Below are 27,194 nucleotides of genomic sequence, written 5' to 3'. Positions count from 1 at the left end.
TTTCTATTCCAACTGTCTGTGCCACCAGTCTGATGCACACTCATGAAAGCAAGACAGGTTTTAAACTTGTTTATTCTACAGATTATACTCTTACTCTATTCATGTAAACCTAATACTCTACAACATACAAAAAAAAAAAAAGATGTATGTAAAAATTAAACAGAGAAGAACTGGAAATGGATGTCTATTGATTAATGTGCACTGGATGTTGTATGTGCTAACATATGTGAGCTATTTCAGACTGTTGTACGTAATTATTCTGCATTCTCTGGGATAGAGACCTTACTTACTTGTAGCTCTTCAAAGAGCCAAAACCTGGTTTTTACTTTAGCAAAAAAACCCCTAGTTTCAAACTGGTGATAAATGAAAGGCTTGTGATAAAGTATTAACTCTTATGTATCAGTTTTCACTAATTATAAAGGAAAGAAATTTATATAGGCAGGCTGTGACTAGGTGCTCATTCATACGTGAATCCAGAGCAGCAGGAAAATGCATGCTGTTGCAGTTCACTGTACAGCTGCTTGCTTCACTGGTGTGTAGTAATAGTCATACAGTAGGTAAAATCAGCCATAAAATGCAAGTGCTGAGAATGGACTGCACAGTCCAGTACTTAAGATGTATACTTATTGCCAGAGTTTCAGAGTCAAGAAAGATAATGAAATGAACACTTTCATTGTGTTTAAGTCATTGCAGCGATTTTGATTTTTCCTGACTGCAAACAGGAAAGCCATCTGTTCAAATAGTTTCACTACCTGCCCAATTGGAGGTTGAGTGGGTTCAGACATGAGAATTGTCTGTATACATCAGTTTTGATAGGATAATAGGGAAGATAAAGCAGTATTGGAGCTAATGTTATGATATGGAACTATCACATTAATAGCATGCAGCTGCTTTTTGGTCTGTAGGAAGTATAAATGAAGACAGATAAAATTTAGCAAAAATAACACTAAAGGTCTTTTGATTTACTGCAGTGAGTTCCCCAATGGATGAAGTGCTGGCTTCCTTGAAACGTGGCAGCTTTCACTTAAGAAAAGTTGAGCAGAGAAGTCTCCCTCCTTTTCCTGATGAAGATGATAGCAATAACATCTTGGCACAAATCAGGAAAGGGGTGAAACTGAAGAAGGTGCAGAAAGACGTTTTGAGAGAATCCTTTACAATTCTGCCTGATACTGACCCTCTGACAAGGAGCATCCATGAAGCATTGAGACGAATTAAGGAAGCGTCACCTGAATCAGAGGATGAAGAGGAGAGTTTGCCTTGCACAGACTGGGAAAATTAACCTGTAATTAAACTACATTTTAAGTAATATTTCTTGAACACTTTCTATACAACAATAGTGTCTAAGCCTCAGGTTGTGCATTCTAGGGGATTTAATATGGATGTGACTAAACTCTGACATCCAACATGGTAAAACATGCACAGAAGAGTTTGGTATCAATAGCTTTTCCAAAAAATTTAAGCCTTTTATTGTTTGAATACTTCTGCTGAAGATTGACATGATTGGTCCTATAAAAAGCTTTATTTTATTTAATAATTTTGAAGGGACTGTTTGCAGCTTATTGAAAAGCTTTAAAAAGCATTTTAGTAACAAAGCAGCACAGTCACTCTTCGACACATCTGTACTTACTTTCTGTTTACTCCTGGCCTTGCAAAAATTCAGTGTTTATCGCTTCAGACTGAGTAAGCTCCAAGTGAAGGACAGTTAGTTTTGACTGCCAATCTCATTGGTTACCATTTGTGACTGACTCCTTGATAGCTTGGTTTCAATCTGTAAACTCTTTGCCTTAGCTGAATTTCCAGACTACTAATGGTACTTATACAAATATAATTTATACTTCTGCTACTCTATGAATCCCATGAACTTGCATTATACTAAGCTAGTGTGCCTGAAAGTATAGATACTAGATGTCAGCAGATGAAGTTAATGATTTCAGAGCAAACCACAAACTGGTGCAAGCTTAGTTTTCAAAATTTTGGCGGTATCAGTAGCATGAAGAGATTCTTGGTTACATCAGCAGCACACATCACTACTCTTCTGTGGTGGTTCTTTTCTGCATGTGGATGAAAGTAAGTGTTAATGAAATTACCCAGTAAACCTAAAACTTGGAGAAACGAGAGGTATGGCAACCTGTTAAAGAGTTTAAAAATCTGCTTTGAAATCAAATGCTATTTCCAAGAATGTAGAAGATAAATACTTATAATCCTTGCATCATGGCTAGCAGTAGGAGAAGAGATAACCTTCCTGGATGTTTACAGTCAAACATTTGTACCCTGGTTAGTTATTACTGCAGCTGGAGAGTGACTACCGGTAAAGTGCTTCAGCTGTCTAGAAAGTGATGGTGACTTAGGACATCATCTGCTGAATGTTGTTACGATTACAAAATACTATGTCTCAAATGGTTCCCCTGCTCTGCTATTTTTGAATATTTGAAATTTTTAAAAAGGAAGAAAATTGTTGCCTTAGTTCCTCATGAGCTAGCCATTGGCCATACTAATGATTTAATACTTATTCCATACCAAATGTACTGCTGATTTGGGAGCTGAAAATACAGGAGTGGAGGTGTTCTTAACTCTTGCTGAAACTCAAAGTGAAAATAGTTTTGTTTGGATGTAACTTTTTTCCTATACTTGCATACTGAAAACTCCCACTTCCACAGCCTTTCAGAAATCAAGTGACAGCTATAAAAAAAGACAACCCTTAAAACTGACTTTGCTTTCTGAGTGCAATTACTCTCTTTCTTCATTTCCAAGTAACTAAGCAAATTTAACCTTTGTGATTTGACTTTGATTTTGGTAAATCTAACTTATTCTTTTGGGATCTTGTTTGCAATTTTTAGCAAGAGTACTCTTTAATACTGTGGTAAAAAAAGAAAACGGGGAAGGAAGGAATTTTGCAAGAGTAAATTTTTAGATCTAGTTGGTGAGCCTTCCAACATTTTTTCTATACAATGTTATACTGCTGCTGTCTTTTGCAATCCCACAGAAGCAGTTAGGTCAGAGTGCAAGTTGAAAATCACTGTCATGCTAGTGCACTGGTTCTTGTGTCCTTTTTAACCAGTCTACAGATTTGGCATTGTACTCTCCTGTCAAATGCTGAGATTTCACAAAATTACTTGGACTTAAAGCAGGATGTACTGTCAGTGTATGAGTGTGTGCATCTTGGAGTTCTTTCCTGGGACCTGATGACATGTAGACTGGTTACCCAGAATTTATTACACAAGAGTGAAATCTGATGAAGGTCTATTGTAGACGAAGTAATAGTAACTGATTCCTTCAGGAGATGTAGTAATCTTTTGGATTAAATGCTTTGAGTTTAATTTCTACATAAAGTTACAACTAACTTTTAAGAACAGCTCAACAGCTGTTGAGGCATTGAAGTACATATGAACAAGCAGTGTAAAGATGAAGTGGCTTCTGTATGAAAAATCAGAATTGCTGGTTATCTGAAGTATCTCAGGCCTATCTATGTGTATGTAACAGTACCCATAAATTACTATTGTGCAGTAAGAGTACTAGAAGTAATGTGAAACCTGGGTTCCTGAGACTGACAAAGTAACAGATAAGAAGCCAGCTTTTGCACTCTGTAGTCTTCTTACCCAGTATTTTGGGCCTCATCAAACTCTAATCTGTGCCAATAATACAAGAAGGCAAAAAAAGACCTGGCTGTATTCTTGTATGTCCAGTAGGTCATTACCCTAGGACTAAAGATAATCAAGTTTTTTGATTACAGTGCTCAGTATTGCATGTTGGAATTGCCTGATGAATTGATCAGAGAGTATTTATACAGCTGTTGAGCTTTTCAGATGTTCCTTTTTCTTTTTTCCCAAACAGGTGATTCACAGCCACTGATAGGAGAAAAGAAACCTCAGTTGAAGATCACTTTTCCTCTTCATTTCTGAAAATTCAGACCCAACAGTTAACGACCATCAAATTCCGCAGGAGGCTTTCTTTGGCAAAGAAATAGTCTTTCTTTGGCAAATAATTCAGTATATGGGGAAATGGCCTGAACTGGTAATTTTCAGGTCACTTTCTTCTTTAGTTAGTTTAAAAAATTCTGGTTTGGGTAGAAAGCGGAGTTGTTCAGATGTGCATTTTATGTAATCACAAATGCCCAATTCTTAGTACGTTTTATATCCATGATAATAACGTGTGGCCAGAGAAGCGAGGGGAGCATTTTGAGAGAATGCTTCCTGTTAGGAGAACTTTGAGATTCACCCAAGACATCAAACCAGCTATAAAAAAATCCTCCTCACTGCACTGAATATATCAGCTGTTTGAAAAGCCAAGGAAATGGCTCCTTGCAAAGAAGCAAGTGTGATATTCCAGAAAGAGCAGAATTTCTAGTTGCACTGCAGTAGCTGAAATTCAGTAACGTGCAACTAAGACCTTTTCATTCTTGGTTTGAAAAACTGTGTCAGAATGAGAAGTAACAAGTGACCACAGCACAAGGAGAAACAGGAATTAAATTGAGTACATATTCCAGAATGTGTTTCCAACATGGTACATTTAGCAAGATACACTGCAGCACCTTTTTAGAAGGTCACTTGTAGTCTGACATTTTTTTAAAGTAGACATTCCCATGCTTTAAAAAAAAAAAAATAGCTATGCTGAACTAAGTTAGTTATACTTTTATCATTTGTTATAAGAAGCAATATTTTATAATTTCATACTTAAAATTATTTTTCTCTTTTGGTTCAAAATGGCTTTTGATTAAGCAACCTTCTTTAAAAAAGATCCAAGCACTTAGGCAGACTGATAATTCAGTTGTGAAAATCATGCTTCCGTGCTAGTTTTCACTGTTCCTTTAGTGGCTGTAAAAATGTTTGTATTTCATACCCAAAAGCTTCCTGACTGAAAAAAAAATAGTTCCCTTTTGATTCTGACTTTTTTTAAAGGAGAGTTAAAACTTCCTCTGTGGTTTATGCTTAGAATTAAAGCCTAAACTTCATGGTTAATGGCTGCAGGCAGCTATTCTTGCAATACCACCATGCTGAGAGGTACAAGTAGCCTTGTACCATGTAGAAACTCCATGTGATAATAAAGTCAGCCTGTTACAATTCTTACAAAAACTGCATTTTCACTAGAATTTTATTTTTACTAGCATGACACACATGACTGTGTTTCTCAAACACAGTCCCTGTCTTTTGTGTAGTGTGGTCCATTCACTGTTTCTCTTGTGACTGACAAAACTACTTTGTGGATTTCGTAGTTATGTTTTCTTTTGAGTGGAGTTGTGCATTGCTGCTGTCATATAATGGAACATGTACTGTATTCATTTTGTAACAGGATATTTAACTTTTTGCCATTTACTAACATAAAGAGGAACAGGGGACTTGACCTTAGCAATAGAGTCATAGAGTGCTTTGGGTTGGAAGGGACCTTAAAGATGTCTAGTTCAAATCCCCTGGTATTGGCAGGGACACCTTCCACTAGAACAGGTTGCAGCCTGGCCTCAAACAATTCCAGGGAGAGGACATCCCTTTAGGTTACATAGGCTATGTATCACAAAAACACAGAGTTGTCAGGGTTGGAAGGCGCCTCAAGGATCATCCAGTTCCAACTCCCCTGCCATAGGCCTGGACACTAGATCAGGTTGCCCAGAGCCACATACAGCCTAGCCTTAAAAAATTCCAGGGATGGGGCCTCCACCACTTCCCTGGGCAACCTGTTCCAGTGTCTCATCACCTTTATGGTGAAGAACTTCTTCATAACGTCTAATTTACTCCTCTACCTTGGATCTATTCCCCCTAGTCCCAGTACTACCCAACACCCTACAAGTCCCTCACCAGCTTTCTTGTACACCTACTTCAGATATTGGAAGGCCACAATAAGGTCTCCTCAGACCCTTTTCTTGTCCAAACTGAACAACCCCAATTCTCTTAGCCTGTCCTCACAGGAGAGGTGCTCCAGCTCTCTGGTCATCCTCATGGCCCTTGTCTGGACATGGAACACGTAACATAAAGGAACCTCAGCTCTTTAACCCTTCAGTTGTTCTGCTGTGGCTGTGCTGACATTAAAGCTCTGGCAGACATCTCAGAAAGGTGTCACTTGCTATCAACAGGCATTTTCTTAGCCTTGTTGCCTTATTTATAAAGTTGGTGAACATTCATTTTCAAGCACCTGTGAAGAGCATTACTGTAGAGCTGTATCACTTTTACTGTACTAGCTGTCAGGTCTGTATTTTCCTGTCCCAAGATCAGCTCTATGAAACACTTGATTTTGACTTTCCAATGATCTGTAAGTACACATTGGGGTTTTTTTTCTTACACTGTTTCTGTGAATCCTGAGTTACTTGCTGTGGTTGCAAGCTGTCTACTTCAGTGTTCATGCAGCAATTACAGTGGTTTCAAAGTTCATCCTCTGCACCATAAACTGTGGTATATTTTTGCTCAGCATTTGTCTGTACTTCCAGTCACACCACATGTTAAAACTGAGGTAATGGAATACATTTTATGGGGATGATACAGTTAATCTGAAATGTAATGCTAAATATTAATTTAGCACTTTTAATTAATTTAGTGGTGATGGAGCAACTTTTATGTCTTTTTTTTTCCTATTTTACAGCCTGCAGTTTTATTCCTTAGATTATGCATATGGGACACTAGCAAAATTCCAGGCTGAGAAGAAAAAGTGTAATTTTAAAGTGCAGTGGTCCCCTTGCAAACATTTCTGTCTACAGTTTATCTCTGTGTTGCAATTTATCTTAATAGCTCTATGCTGTACCGTACTACAGCTTTCAGATTTGTTTGCTGTGTAATCTGTCGTATTGGCCTTGAAAAATGTGTGCATGATTGAGACAAATTACTGTCCTACATCTGTTTTATATTTAGCTGAAATCTTAGATTCCTGCAGTAGCTTAGTTGATAGAAATGGAGCTCTCATAGAAACAAGTATTTTGTGTGCACACAAAAAGTAGTTACACTGAGCATAGCAGTTTATATCACTTCACAGCTGCCATCTTCAATATGGAAATAAATTGTTTCTTTTTCCACATAGTACTAAAAAAATTAATTCTGTTTTTTAATTCTTCATGAGTCACTAGATACCACACTTTCACATAGTTCACTATTTTGATGTAAAAATTGTGCATACATAGTGTGCAGGCTAACACATAAAACTTCCCATCTGCTGTAATGTGAAGCTTTGCAGTGGGGATATAGCCACAGCAGCAAATGGGGAGAGTTAGGGTAAGCTTACAGGGGATCTACAGAAATCATGATAGTCCTCCACTGAGTTTGGTTACTCCATAGCTGAGGAAAGCTATAGTAATTGTCTTGATCCTTGAGACACCTTAGAAAGCACCATGACCGCATAAATACCTGCCATGGAAGAAAGCCTCCAGAGAAGACCTTTGTTACTATTGCTGGTGTTCCTCAGTTGTGGCAGGACTTCATTGTTGCGGCCGTGGTGTTCTGTTGCTAGTCATTTATCTGAAGCAGTTTGTCAGCTTTCAGGCTTTTTCCATTTTTAGAAATGTTGTTCAAATTAAGACTGTTTTAATGTAGTGTAACTGATCTAGTGAGGTGAACAGTTAGAATGCATAATGTTTATTGTACGAATGCTTATGTGGGGACTGAAAAAATCTTTTATGAGTGGGAACAAGAAATTAAATACTCAATTTCTACTACCATAAGCAAAATGTAAGGTAAACGGCAGTAGTCTTTTGATTAGAAATGGAATTTGCATCAACATTAATTTCATGCTCATTCACAGAGGTTCCAGATACTTTACAAATGACCAAGTCTTATTTTGTTACATTTTTTTTCATATACTAGTTAATTTACTTGTCTAGGGTAGGTGAAAGCTTTTTTATTTTTTGTAAACATAACTTTTAAGGTGTTTGGTTTTTTAAAAAACAAAACAAAAACCCAAGCAACTGACAGTCTGCATCCTATGCCAGACACCTGTAAAATAAATGATTCTGTATTGTGTTCTTTTATGGCTGCATCAGGGGATAGAGCTCAACATACTTCAATATTTGTAAAGAATAATTTTGAGCATAAGCACCATACTCTGTAATGTTTAAAGTAATTACAGGTGCATTATTGAGGGTGCAGCTTACTAAGGACACAAACTCCTGTTGGTTAATGTTACCCTTACTGTGTTTGCACTGAATTTCAAGAGTGTATGTAAATCAAGTTTGTTCACGTGTAATTGGACTATTTTCATTGTAATGCTTATGTAATTAAATTAACTGTTTATGCTTCTGGTAACGATTCCATAAGCATGAACAGTATGTTGTTATGTTTAACACTACAGAATTAATGTTAGGAACAAGCAAAGCTTCTTGCAAAGAAAAGGAGTAAACAGAAGCACCTTACTGGGAGAACACATTGCATGATTTCAGTGCTGCTGGAGCCGACAGACAAGAGGTCATCCTAAACTTGACTGCAATTGCTCTTTGGTGTAATAAGCACATTATCATACTGCTATCAATTCTGTAAAAAAGTACAGCAGTGGCTATTTTTAACCTATAAATATACTGTAATTTAAAATTTTCCTATGAAACAAATTTATATTTAATTACTGCCTAATACATAAATACTTAGAAGTTTTAGGAGGGTCAAGGGTGGGTGGGCATGCCAGTGTATTTTTGGGAGGGGCTGTTGTATATAGGGGTTTGGGGTTTTTTTGCATCTCCCATTCAGTTTGACTATTAATCCAAAAATCCCAGCTCTGACTGTGTACCTGACACTTAATGTATTATTATTGTGATTCAGGTCTTACATATTCTGTGGCCCGGAGCTTAAGAAAAGCTCATCTTTTTGATAAAAGATCGCCTTTCAATTCTCAAACGTCAATGCTCTGATGTACCTTTACATCATGGAAAAATGACCAACCAATGAATTTCACTCTGCAGAGTTTCTGATATTAATGTAGAATATTATTTAAGGCTGATCTCTAAGGCTGTTAACCAGTAGCATGCTATGTGGAACAAGTAACAAGGATGGTGGCCGTTTTGTTGAGTGTAGTTAAACTCTGCAGAGATTTTATTACACCATAATTAGTTTGCTGTAGACTGGCTTAATTTTCAGTTTTAGAAACATTTTTTTGATTTTTGAATTAGGAAATAGCTGTTAGGATATAGGAGTATTGGGGATTAGGACACAGCAGCTACCAGTGTTTCACTGTGGCTGCCCCATGTTTTTAATGTCATATTAAATGTACACAAATACATCATCATATGATGAAGCTTAAGCAAGGGAGATGGCTGCAGGTTGTCTTGCATTAATGAAACCAGTGAAGTTTAATGAAACTAACATCTTTAAGCTTGTTGAATAAATAAGAAATAACCAAGACCCATTTGCCATTGCTAGCTTTGTGCAATATTATTGGTAGATTCAGACACTACTAGCACATTGTTCTTGGCTTTGAGAAAATTCTTTAACTCCATCATATTCAAAAGGACATATTAAGTGTGTATTTTATTGTAAACAAGTCTGCAAATTTTACAATGCCTAAAAATGCTCAATGCTGTAATGTAATAAACAACAATTATGTTTAAAAAAAATGGTAAAAACTAAACAAACATTTCTAGCAATACCTAAAAAGTAAAAAAAGTTCTGCTTTTTGACCTTTTCTTTAGTACAGCCTTTCTGCAAAGCCTCTTTATTGTTGTGTATTTCATGTTTTTTATTATCACAACTCAAACCTGTACACAAAGTACTGCACTCATCTTCTTGTACATGCAATGTAACATCATACTCACAGTTTTGGTGCTTTAAAATTATTCCTTTTTTCTTTCTTTTTTTTTTCTTCTTTATTAAAGGATATTTATTTGACCACTGTCTGGTTTTAACTTTGAGTCGACCAACATTAAAAGACTTTTTTTGTACAGTTTGGTACCCTCCTCTTCCCCCCCACCCCCAAAAAAACCAAACCAAACCAAAACAAAAAAAAACCCCAAAACCCAAATTCTTAATCTAGTTCATTTAGGTTTCCATTGTTAGTTCTTACCTCCTCAAGCTGCCTGTTGTGGCTTAATGGCAGATGGTTGTGCCTAAGCTATGTTGCAGCACAGAGTAGTTTAATGTAGCTTAACATCCTTGTAAACTTAAGTCACTTAAACTATTCAGGTATTATAGAAGAATCTTGCTCTTAATGCAGGTTAGTTGTTCTTAAACAGAAATCACACATACTTTCCACCTCTTAAAAGACAAAATCACTCAGTGAAAAGGGGTAAAAATTTAAACCCAGAAACAGTAAAAGCTTAGCTGCCTTATTTTCCCCTATAGTTTACCCTCATAGAACTAGCTGATGGCAGTGAAGTTACATGGAGAGCAAGTCTCCTGCAATCAGTGACAAAGATGGCCCTTGAAGACCCACATTAAAAATATCTGATTTGCTCACTAATTCCTCTTTTGGGTATATGAACAATACTATTTCCAAAGCAAACAAGATTATATATGAAGAACTCGGATACCTTAGGAGTACCTTTAAACTTCTTTTCTGGGGGAGGGAAACTCACCCAAAACAGGCAACTGATCATCTGTCAGATGAGCTGCCAGCTGTTCGTTGTTTGGTTTTTGGGTTACTTGGGCTTTTTTGTTGTTACTGTTGTTTGGTTTTCCTATTTTGTGGTGTTACTTCATAGAATCATAGAATTGTTTTCTTTAAAAAAGACCTCCAACATCAGCTAGTCCAACTGTCAACCCAAGACCGCTATAGCCATTAAACCATGTCCCGAAGTGCCATGTCCATGTTTCTTGAAACATCTCCAGATATGGTGACTGTACCACATCCCTGGGCAGTAGAGTAGTGAGGTCTCCCCTCAGCCTCCTTTTTTCCAGACTAAATCCCAGTTCCCTCAGCCACTCCTCATAAGACTTGTTCTCTAGGCCTGTCACCAGCTTCATTGTCCTTCTCTCTACATGCTCCAGCAACTCAATGTCCTTGTAGTGAGGGGCCCAAAACTGAACATAAATCTCACATAAGATTTATGTTAAAAGAACCCTATTTCCTTTCACTCGGGAGTGTCTGGTGCAAGAACTACGGCATGGGTTAAGTGCAAGTAGATTCTATGCTTAGCTAGTCCCATACCATGAGGGAAAAAAAATGATCAGTGTATTTCTGGAACAGAAGTTTTCTAGTGCAAATACAATCCTAGGAAACAAGAAACAAGGGATGACGTTTCTGATAAAAAGGTGAAGCGATGGCTGCTTTTGCAGTACAAGTCTTAAGAACTCTCAGGCCTGTCTGGCTCAGGTTTTCTAATGGTGCTTTTCACTTCTGGCGATAGTGGCTTACGCTGTTAATTCTGGATTGTGGCAGAACGTGTAGAACAAGTAGGGAATGTGTTTCGATGTATGAAAACTCTTTGATCATCTCTGACTTTTCATATGGAAGAGGATGGTGTATAGCAGCCAAGGCCTGTTCCTAATGCTCTTATGTGCCCCACCCCTGGCAGTGTGTGTGGACCTGCTGTGGGTACCTTCAAATGCTCTCTGCAGGAGAAACTCCTGTTCCAGAGTATTTGCTGCCATCAGATGGTGTCTACTTTGGCACTGGCTTCATCAGCTATATAGCTAACTTTCTATGATTCATGGCTATTCCCACAAGTTGGAAGTATATTTAATGCATGCATCAGTACTGCAAATTAGTGAATACATCTGTGGGCACACTTTTAAGGCAGTGGTATGCTGCTCAGAATAAAGCCTAAATGTATAATGCATAGAAGATGGGTGATGGGTAGAACACATTCATTACATGTCAGATGTATATAAAGATTCACTGGGCCATAGTCCTCAAACTGTTAGAAATTAAACCCACACCTTCTTCACAGAAACCGTTAGTTTAGGTAGGGTTTGATTCTGTTACAATGCTCAATACCCAGAAGAGGGAACAGGTAGAAAGAAGAGATAGACAAATGGAAAATAAGTTTGTCGGATCTCTTTCCCCCAAATCAATGAACTGTTCCTTTTCTCAGCAGTTCTTACTGTTGCTTCCCATTGTAGGGAGAAGCCCATTTTACTGGCTTTAGTCTTCCTGCTGAAGGATGGAGATTACACATCCTGGACGTCTTCAGTATTTCTGGATTGCCAAACCACTCTTGTGTCACTGCCACCAGCAAAGCCTGAGCTTTAGGTGCATGTCACAGATCACTTACCAAAGTGTACTGCTATAGAGTTTTGCCACTGTTTTTCAGGAGGGAAGGATTTAATTAACCTAACAATAAAATGACCTCTATAATCTCCAGGTGGAACATATCAGGTATTTAACTGTTATGAGAACCGTGTTGTGACACAACGTGAAGCGCATACAGCCGAAAACAACCCCACAGGTTTGCAGCTTTGCCACAATAAACTGCCTTGTTCACAGATGTGCTGCAAGTTTCTGTCCAAACTGAAAACCCAGCATGTTCCCACAGAGATGCCCTCTTGCCTTTTCCCCCTTTGCACTGAGACTTCCTAAGTCTCGCTTACATTCTCTAAACTTCATGCAAATGAACACTTGTCATGCTGTCGAGATTTTCACCAGCTCAAAGACAGCACAGTACATGTCCCTTGAAATGTTGCCTCAGCAGGAAGGGCTGGTGGATAAAAACAGACAGATTCTTATCTGTGCTGTTACAGCTGCTGCTTGTCTGTATTAGTGCTGGCATTCACTCTCTTCTCATTAACTGACCAAAGCACTGAACAACAACAAAAAAACCCCCAACAAATCAAAGAATCAAGTTCAGAATCACTCTCTGTGATCTGTGCTCTTATCCCTTTGTTCCTACTGTATCTTCATACTTTCTGTGGGATGCTGGAGATGCTTGTGCCACAGGCAAATAATTTCTGTTGCCATCTTTTCATGATCCTCACTGCTGATGACAGTAGACTTCTCCTAGGCATCTATCCCCCATATTGCTTACATAAGGCCAAGCACATTCATGATCTTTCAAACAGAATTCACTGTTTTATTTTAAACAGCTTCTCTAATTGGCATCACGCTGCCTCTGTATATTTCTGCTTAAAAGTAACAGGAATAAGGAAAAAAAAAGAAAAATCATGCAAGTCATACAAAGCATTTATAGTAACTATACTTCTTTCTCAGTACTTCTTTTTATCCCATTAAATTTCAGTGGGAACATAACTGAGCTCTTAGCAGACAAAGTCATCGACGCATGCTCAAACTGCCATGCACATTAACCGTACAATTTAAACAACACAACAGATGTTTTATGATGGCCTTTTTCTTTTCTCCCATGCTTGCTGTGACTGTAGAGGTGGACAGAGTGCTCTCTTTGACAAAGAATTCACTGCACACTGCTCTTTCAAAAAAAAAAAAAAAGTCTCGAATGGTATTAAAAAGTTGATACTATATTTTTTCTTTTTGTTGCTGGAGGACATATGCCTGTATCATGTCTGTAAGTTTCCTGATGGAAAGTCACAGCCTCTCCAAGTGATACATTGCAGTTCCTACTGGTCAAAGGCTTCTCACTATCAAACTATGGTCACAGCTGTTTCTCCTGACCACTACCACAGTATGAACAAATTATTTCCACCCACTCTCTGTTTTAGGTGTTCCATCATCACAATCCCACTTGCTCCGTCACTCAGCTTTAAATTAAACTGTGCTTGGTGGGTCAGCCTAGGCAAGGTCTGACTATTCATGGGCCATTCCTATGGTGCCCTTGGCTAGCACTCAGGATGAAGAAAAGCTGCACAATGGTGAGTGGCACTTGGAGAATGTTTACTGTCTTTCTGATTAGAGATGCGCAGGACTTGTTCTCAGTCAAAGGTAGCATTAGTTAGCCATGCTCAACTGAGTAAATCTCTGTTCTGGAGATGAAGCTTGTCAATTTTCCTTAAAAAAAGGAAAGAAAGAAAAAAAAAGTGTCTACTCAGGCCATGTTTTCAGGGAGAATGTGAGCCACAGGTTGCCTACCAGGACATGGTTCACTTAGATTTCTATTAAAACTAACATATATTACATCTAAGACACATGTAAATACTCAAAAGCAGTTACAGTTCTAAGTCAATGTTATGTCACATTTCAAGAAAAAAAGCAACCAACCCTTCAAGTCTTCAGCAAGAAACTTTAAACAGAACCTCTGTGTGCCAGCCAGGGTTTGTCAAAACTGCACTCTCAGCCATCAGGGATAAACCTGTGTTCTCATCCCAGCCCTTAGCTACCCAACAGATCTAAAGTCTTCCTGCCTCTCAAGGTCCAGATACACAAATTTGCTGCTGTCCTTACTGAATACTCAAACTTCTGAGTAAGAAAGTGTGTGGTAGTCAGTGCCAGCTTGGGTGACTGAATGCAAAGTTTAGCTCCTGGTCCTAGTGGAGCTCACCTAGTGAAAGGAGCCTAGTTGTTTCCAAAGATGTTTTCCATTAGCAAGTCCCTGTGGCATTGCAGTAGTCGCAAAATTTTAAGATTTCCTTAAAAAAAAATTCTAATATGCTGAAATACTGTACATTGGAATTTCTTCTATGTGTCAAGACCTTCCAGCCAGTGAGGGCCTGATCCCTTCACTGTCACCAGCTATTTTCCAAGTAGCTACACTCCAGCTTTTATCCAATGTAAGGCACAGAGCTATGCTTATGTGAGTCATGGAGGTCACCTTGCACCTTCCTCAGGTGGTAGCTCCCTCTTCTGGTGCTGCAAGAGGAAAGGGAGACTTAAAATGTCATGGTGTATTCCACCTTCACCTAGGAGCTACTCCCCAGCCTCAGTGGCTGGTTAATCTGTTTGCTTTTGTCCTGTAAGTAACCTCTCCTCTCTGACAGGGTTACAGAGGGGATTGTGTGCCTGGATGTACCAAGAAGTCACACTCCAGTGTTATTGCTTGTTATAGGAATTTTTCTGCTATAAAGAATGCACAAAATTCTGTGTTCTGGAAATACTTGCATTGCTCTCTGGTTTAGCCAGGTTGGAACCAAAATACTTCCTCATGGTATGCTTCAGTATTGCTTGTTTAGAACATCCCCGATGCATCCTCATTGTCTCTTCTCTTGGCTGGCTGATTCCTTTGCTGAAGCTAAGAGATGTCCATGCACAATAGCCAGCACTCCATACATACAGATATCTTCTATGTTTTTTTTTTTGTCTGGGTTGCTGATATTCCTTCCTGCTGAGCAGTGCACTGGGCATTCATCTATCTTGTTCTGTAAGCACTAAAGGCATTTTTTACACTTACTGTAAACGTACTTGGCTGCTCCACATTATGCAGGAGAAAAATTAATATAGGTAAAAAATAGGAATAATACAAGAAATGCAGGAAAAGAACTTGACTTGTAGGTTCAAATTACAAAAATAATTGCCCCAAATAAAGCTTTTGTATTTTTTTTCTTTCAAAGAAGTGGAAGAAAGGTGCTTGCATCAATCAAACCAGCACATTACTCTGCTTCTATAGAATGAAATTTCCCCTCTGTTTTCTACGTCTGCCAGTGTATCTCCAAATATGCAGAATACTCTGCAGCAAAAGGGCTTCACTGGTCATGATGGGGCTATGGTTCAAACCCACAGCTTCTAAACAAAGGACAACAAACCCTCCAGCATTGCTTCTCTAGACAGGGAGTGCAGCAAGTGCAGCCGCATTTGAGGTAGCTTCCTCACAGCTAGCTGAGTGTAGCAGTGAGGCTGAGCACTGAAGACTCAGTGCAGGATGCTCGCACTAGACACTGCATGAGTTTCTCAACTACATGTTACAATCCTGACTCCTCTGGCTAAGTGAAAGAGAGAACAGATCCTTTCAGTGATGGATTTCTGGTTCCCATTGCTGCAGATTTATGAGAAAGAACACTGCTGGAATTATAGAAATAACAGTATATTCATATACAGAAAAAAATAGATTTAGTTGTTGTATTTCCTCTCACAGGCAAGGGCTCTGATGTCCCTCTTGCAGGGAAGTACAAGATCATTTTGCTTCTCTTTTGTTTTGCTGTCGTCACTTAACAGAATACAAGCCAGCCTCAGAGAATTTCAAAGGTCTTGTTCCCTCTCTGAAAATCTTAAGCTAGCAAGTATCTGCACGACCATATTTAACTCGAAAGAGGGAAATCCATACACACAGATTATATTTAAACATACCTTGTTACTGTAGCTCTTCCTCTCTCTTAGCACCTGGATGCACGTTAGTGTTGTGAAGGTCCTGGGCTCTGCCTCCTTCTTGACCTACTGGCAAAAAATTCCTCCTCTTCAAGAATTACTGCGATCACACTAATGCAAGTTCTCTTCCAAGAAAACTCCTAAGTTGCTATTTTCAATTTAGTGGAAGTAAAAGCATCTGATTCACTCTTGGATCCATGCAGTGAAGTAAGACTTGATGGAGAGACGATGAGAATCCCCAGAGCAGGGATGGGTAAAGTTTGAAACTACTTCAAGTTTAAAAGAGAAGAAAGTGCAGCTCCAAAACTCAGCTCGGAGCTTTGTAACACACACTACAGGCAATAGGAACTGATGGCAGGAAAAGATACAAAGTGTTATCAACCATCTCCAATGACTAACATAGATAGCAAGCCTCTAAGGCGATGCAAAGTCTGAGAGGACATGCGGTTTGCAGAATGTCAGGACTTCAGCTGCATTCATGAAGCACACACCTAATCTTGAACCTTGACAAGCCTACAGCAGTCTGAGCAGAGTTCTGGGGCAAGACAGGTGTGTTCAATATTAGTGATTACCTAAGGAAAGTAAGTTCCTTTTAAACAACCCTTTTTGACTGCTGTGCAGTTCAGAGGCATCTGTCCTTTGCTGTGCAAACCATTCCCACCTCCTGTAAAACAGCTTCTGGCTCCATGTGAGGGAATCTTCTTGAGAACTCACATTTCCACCCCTGCCCCCCCCCCCCCGTCTAAAATACCTTTGACAGTTACTTCTCCCCATACCTGTATTTGAAAATGACACAAACTGCCAGATGTGTTACTGCAGCTGAGCTTTGCTTGTGTGAGACCCAGCAATGACGAGCAGGTGGGTATGAGTTACGTGTTTCTTTGGTCCTAGGATGAGCTGCCAGTAGTGGAGAGGCAGTACTGGAAGCTACAGGTCCCTGAGAGGTTGTGGTGGGCAAGCTATGAATCCCCATATAGTGTCAAAACCCACTTCTGTCTACAGTATCTAAAGGTATTGTGATATAAATAATTGCACCTGCTTTATGGCTATGTTGCACAGCCAGAAACACGGACATGAGCTGAACTGACTCCAGGACCTAACACAAAACTCTGTTTGTTGTTCCCAAACCTTCCGCATAATGGGGAAAATTAATCCTACTTGTCTGAAGTAAGTGGAGTAAAGGAAGTAACTGATGCTACTAAGCAAATCCAGAAACTTAAAAACAAAATTATTAGTCTGTATTATGTTCTCTGCTTTGCACCATTCAGAGGTAGAGCACACATGCAGCATTGCTAAGAAAATGTAAACAAGACATTCTGAATGTTGCTTTGCAGAGTCAGGTCCATTTCCTGAAAAGAAATCAGCATACAGCTGTGCACTTAGCAGCATGCCCAGCTACTGTCCTATGCATGCTTATGTTCCTTTTTTTTTAACTGCTTTTTGACATCCAGAGCTAATCTCTAATCAGGTTTATCTTTGGCCTCAAGATCCAAGATTTCTGCAATCAATCAGATTAAGTGCTTTTACTGACATCCAGAGTTCTGCAGAGAATGAAGGCCTGCAATGGGTGGTATTTCTGAAAAAAAATAAAAGAAAGTTTTGATTTTGGTTTTTCAATGCAGTGCTCACAGAGTGCTGTTCAGGAGCCACTTCAGTACAGAATATTATAAAAGATGATGTAAGGAATTGAGGTTTAGCCTGTAATTCAAGGTAAACCTGAAGTTAATCCCTAAGTGGTTGAAAAATGAGCTGAAATAAAAAATCTTTCAAAACTGACAACTGAAAAGACACATCCCAAAATATTAATCTTTAATTGATGCATTGTTCATTCTTGCAGAGTTTGCTAGAAAGGAATTATCCTTGGAATGCCATCAGTAGCATGAAAGAGTATTTTTTTTTCTCTCTGTGTGTGTTACATCTGGTTTAGCCCTTTATTTATTTATATTTTACCTGAAAAAGACCTTATAATAACATTTCTGCATTATCAGTTCATTTTGTTCTCCTACTTCCTGGATATATTAGCCAGGAAAAGGAATCCCCAGTCTGTAACAGACAGATTCATTCACACATTTTACTTTGTCCATATAGGAAAATGCAATTTCTGGATCATTTGAGGCATATGGATTATGAACAAGACACTCCAAAAAACTAACTACCCAGATGGGGATACACTTACAAAAAATCTTTTATGTTCAAGTCAGGATTTCACAACATAACATGCTAGTGCAAAATCCAGTAGCACCCAAAAGATAAAGGTAGCTGCTGCTATCACTTGCACATACTCGAAGAAGTATTAAGAAATAAAGATTAGAAGTACATTCTCCAGAGAACAGCAAGTGTATTCAAAATTAAAAAAAGAAAAAACAAAACAAAACAAAAAACTGTATTTTTTCTTTTTTTTTTTTTTTTCTTTCCTTTTTTGGTTAGATGTTTCTGTCAGGTTTTTGGTAATTCTTTTTGCCTTTTTTCTTTTACAAGATTGTAGTTGCCAGATAACTTCTGTGTGATGTGACTGCTCTCCCCTGTGGTGCAAGTTCATGTTCATGTTTTCAGGCTGCAGGACTCAACACTCTTTTCTCCTGTGCATATTCCCATAGTTTCATGACAGACAGATATGATGTATAATACCTGTCTCTGGGAAAGTAATGTTTCAAATAGGCAAATTTTTCATCTTAAAACAGAAGTGGGGAGCCTACAGTAGGTACAGTCACTGAAGTATGAACTTTAGGTTACAATTTTTAAACACTCATCTACTGTACATAGACATAAAAAATAGTCTTAGCAACAGGATTTTATTTATATGTGCATGGATGTCCACTTTACCCCATATTTATGTTTGGCATCTCTTTGGGAATTCAAAGGTGCAGCCCTCATTAATTTTGTATTTCAAAGAAGGAAATAAAGTGTTATCTACTCCATGAGAAAAGAAATTCTCAAATATCAACTTCCAATTTTAAATTTAATTTCAATAGGAAAATATTAAAAATGTGCACGTCTAAATTTTTCTATGTTCTGTTATATACATATGTGTGTGTACGTATACATAGAAATACTCAAGTACCACACATAGTCACAAAATTTTATGTGGAAATAGTCTGTTCACTGTTTTTCCCACATGTAAATGACATCATATTTAAAAAATGTTAATATCATTTAAAATAATACTACATTTATTCCATTATCAGCTTTTTGTGTTTTTATTATTTCTTCATCCTTATTATGTCCATAGAGCATTAACAGGCCAGTTTCTCCTTACACTTTAACAGCTGTGATGTCAACTGAAGGTAGCTGACATCACATCAAAGGACACATCTGGTTTACAGCAGCTTCAGTGACAGGAGAACCAGGCCCAAACATCCCCAGGTGAGTTAAAAAGTTGTAGCTGCTCCTCTGGACCTGATGAAGATGCACACATCACCATCTAAAAATCCACCAAATGAAAAACATGTAGTTCACCACAAAGTTTTCAACCAGTAGTAGCACGCTGAACCAAGCTCCCCCCACCCCTTTAATAAATAAAAGGAAAAAATACCCTAAAAATATGGAGAAAACATAAGCATTTTGTACATTACATACCATATAATACATGATGGTTTAGCATTTGGCCCAAACCGTTTTCCTGACTAGTCAGGAGAGACCTGATAAATCACTGGTGAAGAAAAAAAACAACCAGTATTAAAGAAATAAAGCATGTATTTCTAGTATCAGTGACAACCTGTGTGTATTATATGGTATGTACACACAGTATACACATGAAAACAAACTTATATTTTCTAGTTTTGAATAGCAGTCTCTAAGTGGAGAAAATTGTGTTGTACAAATTTAATAAGCAGTTAGATTTCATGTTTAACATTCAAATTAATTTGGGGAGCAAACAAAGGTCCGTGCATCTGTTGACTGTGAAGTCTGACACTCACTCATACATTTTAAAAAAGCCCTCTTCAACATTACAAGCGGTTTATGGCAAGAATGTACTTTGATGCAAGACACATGACACTTGGCTTACCTGTCAAAGAGGTTTGTTTTGTTTTTTTTTTTTTTAAATAAACCTATTATATAAAGAAATGTGTCTTTGCCAAAAGTCTGTTAAAATTACATCAAAACAACTTTAAAACCTGCTCCCTTAGGATAATTGAATTCTCCTTCCTGTTTTTAAACATTTAGTTAACAGTTCGGAATATTGCCTGGTGTAGTTGCAGTAAAGATGTGATATGAAGACCCATAAAAGAGTAAACATGTCTCCATTTAAGTTTTCTATGACAACAGAACTTCTAGAAACAGCTTTGTTGGCTGGACAAGTTCAGTGTATGAGTAATCCCTTGCAATAGCTGTACGCCCTTAATGCAATCTGTAATAAAACAGTGCTCTCCATAAGCCATTATTCACAAAACCCGAAACTCACGTCTGACATTCTCAAAAGGTCTCCTGCAAAACAGGCTAACACTTAACTGAACATACATATTCAAGATACCAAGCAAGGCTATTTCTTGTTATCTGTGCATGTCAAATTTTACATTTAAAATTATCAGGTTTTTTTTTCTTTCTTTTTTTCCCCCCCGCCCCGGGGAGACTCACCTTCCATCATTGGTTGGCTTCAAAATATGGTTAAGCGGAAGATAGTATCTCACTGTAATTACATGAAATTCATATGAAAAAGTAAACCTCACGTTGGACAGTATTGTAGAACACCAGAGTAATCTCCAGAAATATGGTATCTTCCAGCACATATATATATGTGTATAAATATATATATATATATACACATATACACATGTATATAAACAAAAAACAACCAACCAAAAAAAAAACCCAAAAGGAAGAACTTTATACAAGCAGTAATAGCAACTTTGTTTCAATTAAAGATGCAACTCTCTCTCACTCCTGGCAAGAATAAATTGGTAATGGCACTGCTTCTCCACAGTGCAAATCCTGAGAAATTATTAACAACAAAATACAGGGCTGTCATCACTGAGTTCTTGCACAAAACACAGCAATTAGATATCTTAAATAAATAAAACAGCAAATAACCTATATTGTGTCTATCACAAAAAGGGGATATGACCTGGGACACTGCTGATTCTTCCATTATTGATAATTAGAAAAGGTTTGCATTCAATTATATTAATATCTTTCAAGTTATATGTGGCCAATAATGTACAAGGAGGTAATTTGTAATTCAAGTTTTTTTGGTTTTTGTTTGTTTTTCTTTAACTAGCTACAGGCTGAGTTTTAAATTTTACATTGAAATATGACTCAAATTTAAAACAAGCCCTCTCAGAGGAGCATTTTCTGATTTTGTGCAACTTTGATGCAGAGCCCAACACAGTCCTATGAAGAGAGACAGTGCATCTTTAAGCTGATTGGCACTGAAATCCCATTTTCTTTAGCTGCATTCTATTAACTTGGCCAAGTTATCTCGTAACTCTGTTAGTTCAAATATTTTTCCATCAAGAATTTCTAAAAGTGTCTTCAAGTTATTGCGAAAAGCTTCTTGCTCATTCTGACTTTTCTCCAGACGTTGCTCTAGATCAGACAGCTGGCCTTCCAGGTCTTTGTTTCGAATTTCTACTTCCTTCAGAGAAAATACATAACATGTTAATGTGTCAAATGCAAACAGAAAGCAATCTAACCTCCTCCTGGTATTTGTGTGCTACTTTTGCCAACTGGTTTTTAAAACAATTTGTGACCCTGTACAGCTTGCAATAAGCCAAAATTAAAACCAACATCGTTATTACTGTTGTGTAGATGCTACCAATTCCTCTATTTTTTCAGTAATTTGTCTGAAGGACAGAAACTTTTGGAGTGGGATAACATTTGGTCATGATATATTTATTGAGGTAACCTATTGCTTCTATCATTCAGAAATGTTCTACCTAGTGAAAACAGCTCCTCAAAGGTTTACTTAAGTTCAAGTATTCCCAGTTTAAGACTACATGAATTGTTTGAGGACACAGTCTCCATCAAACAGTCTCATACAGTACAGCAGCATTGCCTTAACTGGTATCTCACATTAAAGGCCTTTTCACCCTGAAAATTGAGACAGAAACATAAACTAGCATGACTGATGTCATAGTGACATTGACTGTAACAAATTTAAACCAGCAAGTGCAAGCCGAACATCTTGTCCTGCTTTTTGATGCTCTGGAGCACCCACCTGTGAGCCCCACAGCAGCACGAAGCAAGGAAAACATGCGAACCAGCAGTGCTGTGTTACACACAGATGAGGGGATCTGACCCTGAGCAAGCTCAGCTCTCACTCAGGAGGAAGAGAAACCTGCTTGCACCAGCCCACATTTGCTCCCCCCGCAGAGGGAGGTCATGGCTGCTCAGCTTTGTGCAAACCAAGTGCCCTCTCTTCTATCCAGTTACTAATGCAAACACATGGGTTCTGGAACAGGAATTGTTAACTGTCCATTCATTGCAGGTCTCCTAAGTTCAGGATAAATTTTTTAGTTTCTGATACAAAAATCATTTTCCAAGGCAGCATGGGGAAAGTGTTCAGCACACCACACACTCTGTGCAGCCACTCTGTGGGAAAGTGCATAGTGATTTGGATTTACACACATTAACACCGCTTCCCTTCACGGCAGCTTCGTGTCACCAAGATTCAATGGTCCTGCTCTGATTTTTTACTTTATCCCTCCCAGTGCAAGTGGGAACAGGGACTCCCTTTCTGCCCTCCACTGTTTTAGTTATGATTCTTCTCTCTCTCTCTCTAAGCTAACAAATATATTAATGTTTGCACTGGACAGATCTCAAGCTAACTGTAAGGAAGCTGACCCAGAGTATGTATCTGGGCAATCAAGAGCAACAGCTATAAAATGGCAGCCTTGTGTCAAAGTCCATCCTCAAGACACTTTTTCACCCATAAGTGATCTGATTGGCAAGTGATGAGTGGTCACTGCATCTGGGCCAGAGGAGGGATGGAGTGATGTGGCTGGTGCCCAATTTCAGCTCCAGGCTCTGCAGTGAAGGAGGGCTCTGGAACGCCCAGCAGCACTGCAGGAGGAGAAGGCAGAGCCTCAGGAACTCTGTCTCCTCATAACTGCGGTTGCTTGTGCAGCCAAGGGTTACTTTCAAGCTGAACTCCCTTGTTTCTTGTTTGTAAGTGAGTAAGTCAAAAACTACAGAGTTTTGGGCACTGGTCTCTAATGGCACAGCTGAGAGCAGGAGTCACCCCTTGCTGTCAGGATCAAGGAAAGAATTAGCTTAATCTGTTTAACACTGAACAATGTAGTTGCCAAAGCATTGAAGAAAGCTAACTGAAAAGAGTACTTGTAGAAACAATAAAAATCAAAATACAAACATGTTTATGTAGTGATTAGCTACCCCACCACTGAACAGGATAACTGTTTATAACCCAGCCACACCCTCTGAAGGCTCTTCCACTGAGCCTACTCCTGTGCTCCAAATTGAGTACTGACAAGTACTAGCTGGTGTAGTGACTGCAGGGGATCAAGACCATTTGAGGCCAAGTGACTGCCATACAGTACAAAACCGGAAATGTAAGGTCCTCTCAGGTCTGCAGGGATCACACAGTTCTTTATTTAGTGCCTACAAACCTGACTGCTATTTTTTCATGTTTGCTCACACACCCTGCTTCTCCTGTCACTGCTCCTCTTCTGCTCACCAAAATGTGCGTTCTCTAGGAAGTCTCCTTTCCGCTGCTCTTACTCCAGATACAATAAATTCCATAAGCAGGCAAGCCAGTAATGAAAGCGACCACTTTGGAACAAATTCATAGATACATACATGGCTTTATTTTGTGGTATCTGGGCCTGAGGACCATCCCATTGACCTGTATCTAGCACTGAAGATCATCTTCCAGGCCTTCCTCAGACACACTTAAACTGGGGAATTGTTCTGTTGTGAGTTATTAGGGTGGGAACATTAAGGCAGTGGAAACTTTTATGTTACATTAGGAACTTTTATCCATAATCAGCAATGTGCTAACTCTCTGCTGATAGTACTTGACCTGTATCTCTTCAAATCAGAAGAGTTCCCTTCTTTCTTTTAAACTTCCACCTGGGGTATTTTACTTATATTGCCCTCTTCACATCTCTTTTCTAATCCATACACATTTAGCTTCCCAAACATTTACTCAGATATATTTTCTCGCACATTTCCTCCTGTTTTGTTTTCCCCAGATAATGCCTAACATATGTAATGACGTATGGGAAGTGCAACTAATATGCCAGAAGTGTTGCTTTTTAGTTTCTGAAAAATGTTTCTTCCCAATTTTTACATTTATTCCTTACACATATTTACCCTACATTAGTATTAACGACTTTTGCAATATTATTGCTTTACAAGTTCCTGTCTAGCTCATGCAGTCTCCTATTATAAATCAGTCTACCCTCCAAACTGTTGCTTCCTCACTGCAAGAAGAGAGGTGTCCATATAATGTAATTATAAACTATAAACTAACTCTTGCAGTACATACAGGCCCTTTGAAAGCTGCATTTTGCACTGTTTTTCCAAGCTCTTATTAGAGAAGACACGATTTGTCACACATAGTTTTGTTTAGAAAATAAGTAAGTAACAAGTTACAGCTCTTATAGAGTCCAGTGCAAGGATCTGAATAAAATATTCAAACCATAAACCCTAGCTATATTTAGGAATCAGCCATAGCAATAAAGATATGCTGATTTACTGTGAAAGTCACACTGATCATGACTCACTGTTATGTCTTCTCTACTTTGCAAATGAAATTAAGTAACATGGGCCCCAACACTTACCCTGCACAGTGGTAACACATTGCTCTTCACTGGAATTTGCCCATGATGGATTTCTAATCCATTCCCTGACACGAGTGTGTCAGATATGAAATAGGCCTTGAAATAATTGTAATTTCTTTACATAGCATTTTTCATACAGGCTATATTCCAAAATATTTTTGAGTTATATAATCCGTTTGCAAGCACAAAGAGGGGGAAAAAAACAAAGCAGAAGAAAAGAGTGAGATGAACAGACACAGACCCTACTGACGATCACCCTGAAAACAGAGGATGCGTCAGCTAAGTGACTAGCAGTGACATGGTTAGTCTAGAGCTACAGAAGAAATCATGTTTCACTGATGCACAGATGGAGGCTGAAGTGGCTCAGAGAAGGCCAGCATAATCAAAGCAGGATAATTATAGCAAAGCAAAGATTCAGCGATCGTTTAGGTGGGCTGCATCAGGTCAGTAATAAGTTTTAAGCTTAAAAAAGGCAACTTCTAATTCAGACCCTAAACTATTTGTAAATCTACTTGAATAGAACCATAGAAAACTCTTTTCAGAAACTCATCACCTATAACGTGATACATGGAAACATATACCCTTTACATCCCTTTTGTTACTAAAGATATACCAGTGGGAAGCTACAGAATTTAGAAGGTCAAATTTTACAAAAACTTAGCATTTTCTAGTTTTCCATGTTGTGCTAGTCTCTCATAACTGCTTGCTAAGGAGAGCTGATTCCTGGCTCACTATCACTTTTCACGTGGTCTTTCACTGGAATTATTGCCCATGCTACTGCTGGAACAATTTCCAACTTCCATTATAATCTTTTGGAGTATCTCAGATAAGTGCCTTTCCAGCTGAAATCTCCCATTTTTAGACTAAAGCTAGCAACAATTTTTGGAATAGTGGAACAGGCAAGCTCAGCTGTATTCAAAACAATCTTTATAGATTGTTTCAAGTAATAACATTTTTTTCCCAAATAATTTGACTTAAAAATGGGGCAAAATGAAAGAACACATTTTGTTTCTATGTGGTTTATTCTGTAGATTAAAAGGAAGAGATTCAAGGAAATTCCAGTTCATGTAATGCATTTCATGAATGTCTACTTTATAATTTTTAAGCTGTGGCTAGTTTGACGGGGCATGTTTTCAGCATGATTTAGGTCAAGCCACAGATCAGCAAGGGTCACCTTTTTGTACATTGGATTTGGAGATATTTAGGGCCTGAGTGGGTCCTGCCAAAACTCTGAAGTATGAATTCAGAGTTTAAGCCACCTAAGTTTTGAGTCAGCCTCATTCCAAAGGCAGATTTGACAAGGGATATGATGAACAGTCAGCCCAGTGACAGAGAGGAGTTCAGATGTAGGAAGCCTACTTATTCCAGTAGGCTGAGGAATCTAGCTTTACAGACAGTAAAGAAACAATTCAGAAAAATCAAAACCAAACCAAACCAAACCAAACCAAACCAAAAAAACCAAAACCAAAACCAAAACCAAAACCAAAACCAAAACAAAACAAAAAAAAAAAAACAAAAACAACAAAACCCAAGAAAAGTACAATGATGCTAAATAATTACAAGAAAATGACAAAGTGTGTTTTTGAAGTCTGTACTACACAAGCATGTTTTAACCTTTAATTTCTCAGGGCATATTTAAAAACTGAACACAAACTTATCTCAACCTGATGATACACAGCCCAACAGTTTCAATGGCACTCAAGATCTACAGGAAGACAATGTAGTGAAAATGAAACCAGAATTGCCCAGGACATCGGTCAGCCTGAGAGTATTCTGTGGACTTCTAAATGACATCTGGGGTTGTTCCTTGGGGGAAATAGCAAACTGCAGCAGGTGGAAATGGTGATACAATTTCTTAAGGATTATTCCAACCCACTACTTTGCAATACACTCTAACTTAGATATTTATCTGGTACTTTCAGTGGATATAGCACAAGTTGCTGATGTGAAGTGCTCACCTGATGATAACTTTTCCCTTCTCTCTAAATTCAGATGATACACTATAGCTCACCTGTAACTTCTGAGTCAGAGAATCCCTCTGTGCCTGGAGCTCTCTGGCATTGTCGATCTCTTGTTTCAATCCTTCTATTTCCTAAGGGAGAAGAAACAGCCTTGCTAGCAACATGTTACCTAGTACGGTTTTAGTGCATGTATGCTGACTACTGCTTCTTCTCCTGAGCAAGCCATTGCAATGACACCAAAGCTAGAAGTTGGCTATTGTCCATCACAGCATATAAAGTTTAAGCCCTGATCTCAATACTCCTGAGTCACGGTTCCAAAACAGCGATTCCACTGTGAATAAACAAGAATTTTCTTTTATAAAAGTCCATGTTTTCCCCTCCCACACAAATGATCTGAAATAATTTTTTCCTGGAAAATGAAGAGTCCTTGTGATTAGAGAGGCAATTTTATACTTTA

General features: G+C 38.4%; 2 protein-coding genes across 3 annotated transcripts in view; one reads left to right on the top strand and one right to left on the bottom strand.

Moving 5' to 3' along the window:
• JMY (junction mediating and regulatory protein, p53 cofactor) overlaps positions 1–3,881 on the top strand; it is a 56,479-nt gene extending 52,598 nt beyond the window's left edge. Inside the window, exons 11-12 of the mRNA XM_054397262.1 lie at positions 972–1,282; positions 3,832–3,881. Coding sequence (XP_054253237.1) covers positions 972–1,279 — 308 coding nt within the window. The 3' untranslated portion in view covers positions 1,280–1,282; positions 3,832–3,881. The remainder of the gene's footprint in view (positions 1–971; positions 1,283–3,831) is intronic.
• A 17,540-nt stretch (positions 3,882–21,421) lies between these two features.
• Positions 21,422–27,194, bottom strand: part of HOMER1 (homer scaffold protein 1) — a 68,712-nt gene continuing 62,939 nt past the window's right edge. For both annotated transcript variants that reach the window (XM_054397726.1, XM_054397727.1), the window contains 2 exons: positions 26,788–26,868; positions 21,422–21,610 (listed from right to left, as the gene is read on the bottom strand). In XM_054397726.1, the coding sequence (XP_054253701.1) occupies positions 21,422–21,610; positions 26,788–26,868 (270 nt within the window). The remainder of the gene's footprint in view (positions 21,611–26,787; positions 26,869–27,194) is intronic.

Source organism: Indicator indicator, chromosome Z (genome assembly GCF_027791375.1).
Source record: "Indicator indicator isolate 239-I01 chromosome Z, UM_Iind_1.1, whole genome shotgun sequence".
NCBI lineage: Eukaryota > Metazoa > Chordata > Aves > Piciformes > Indicatoridae > Indicator > Indicator indicator.
Note: the sequence above shows the minus strand (reverse complement) of the source record. Positions and strands in the feature narration are given on the sequence as shown.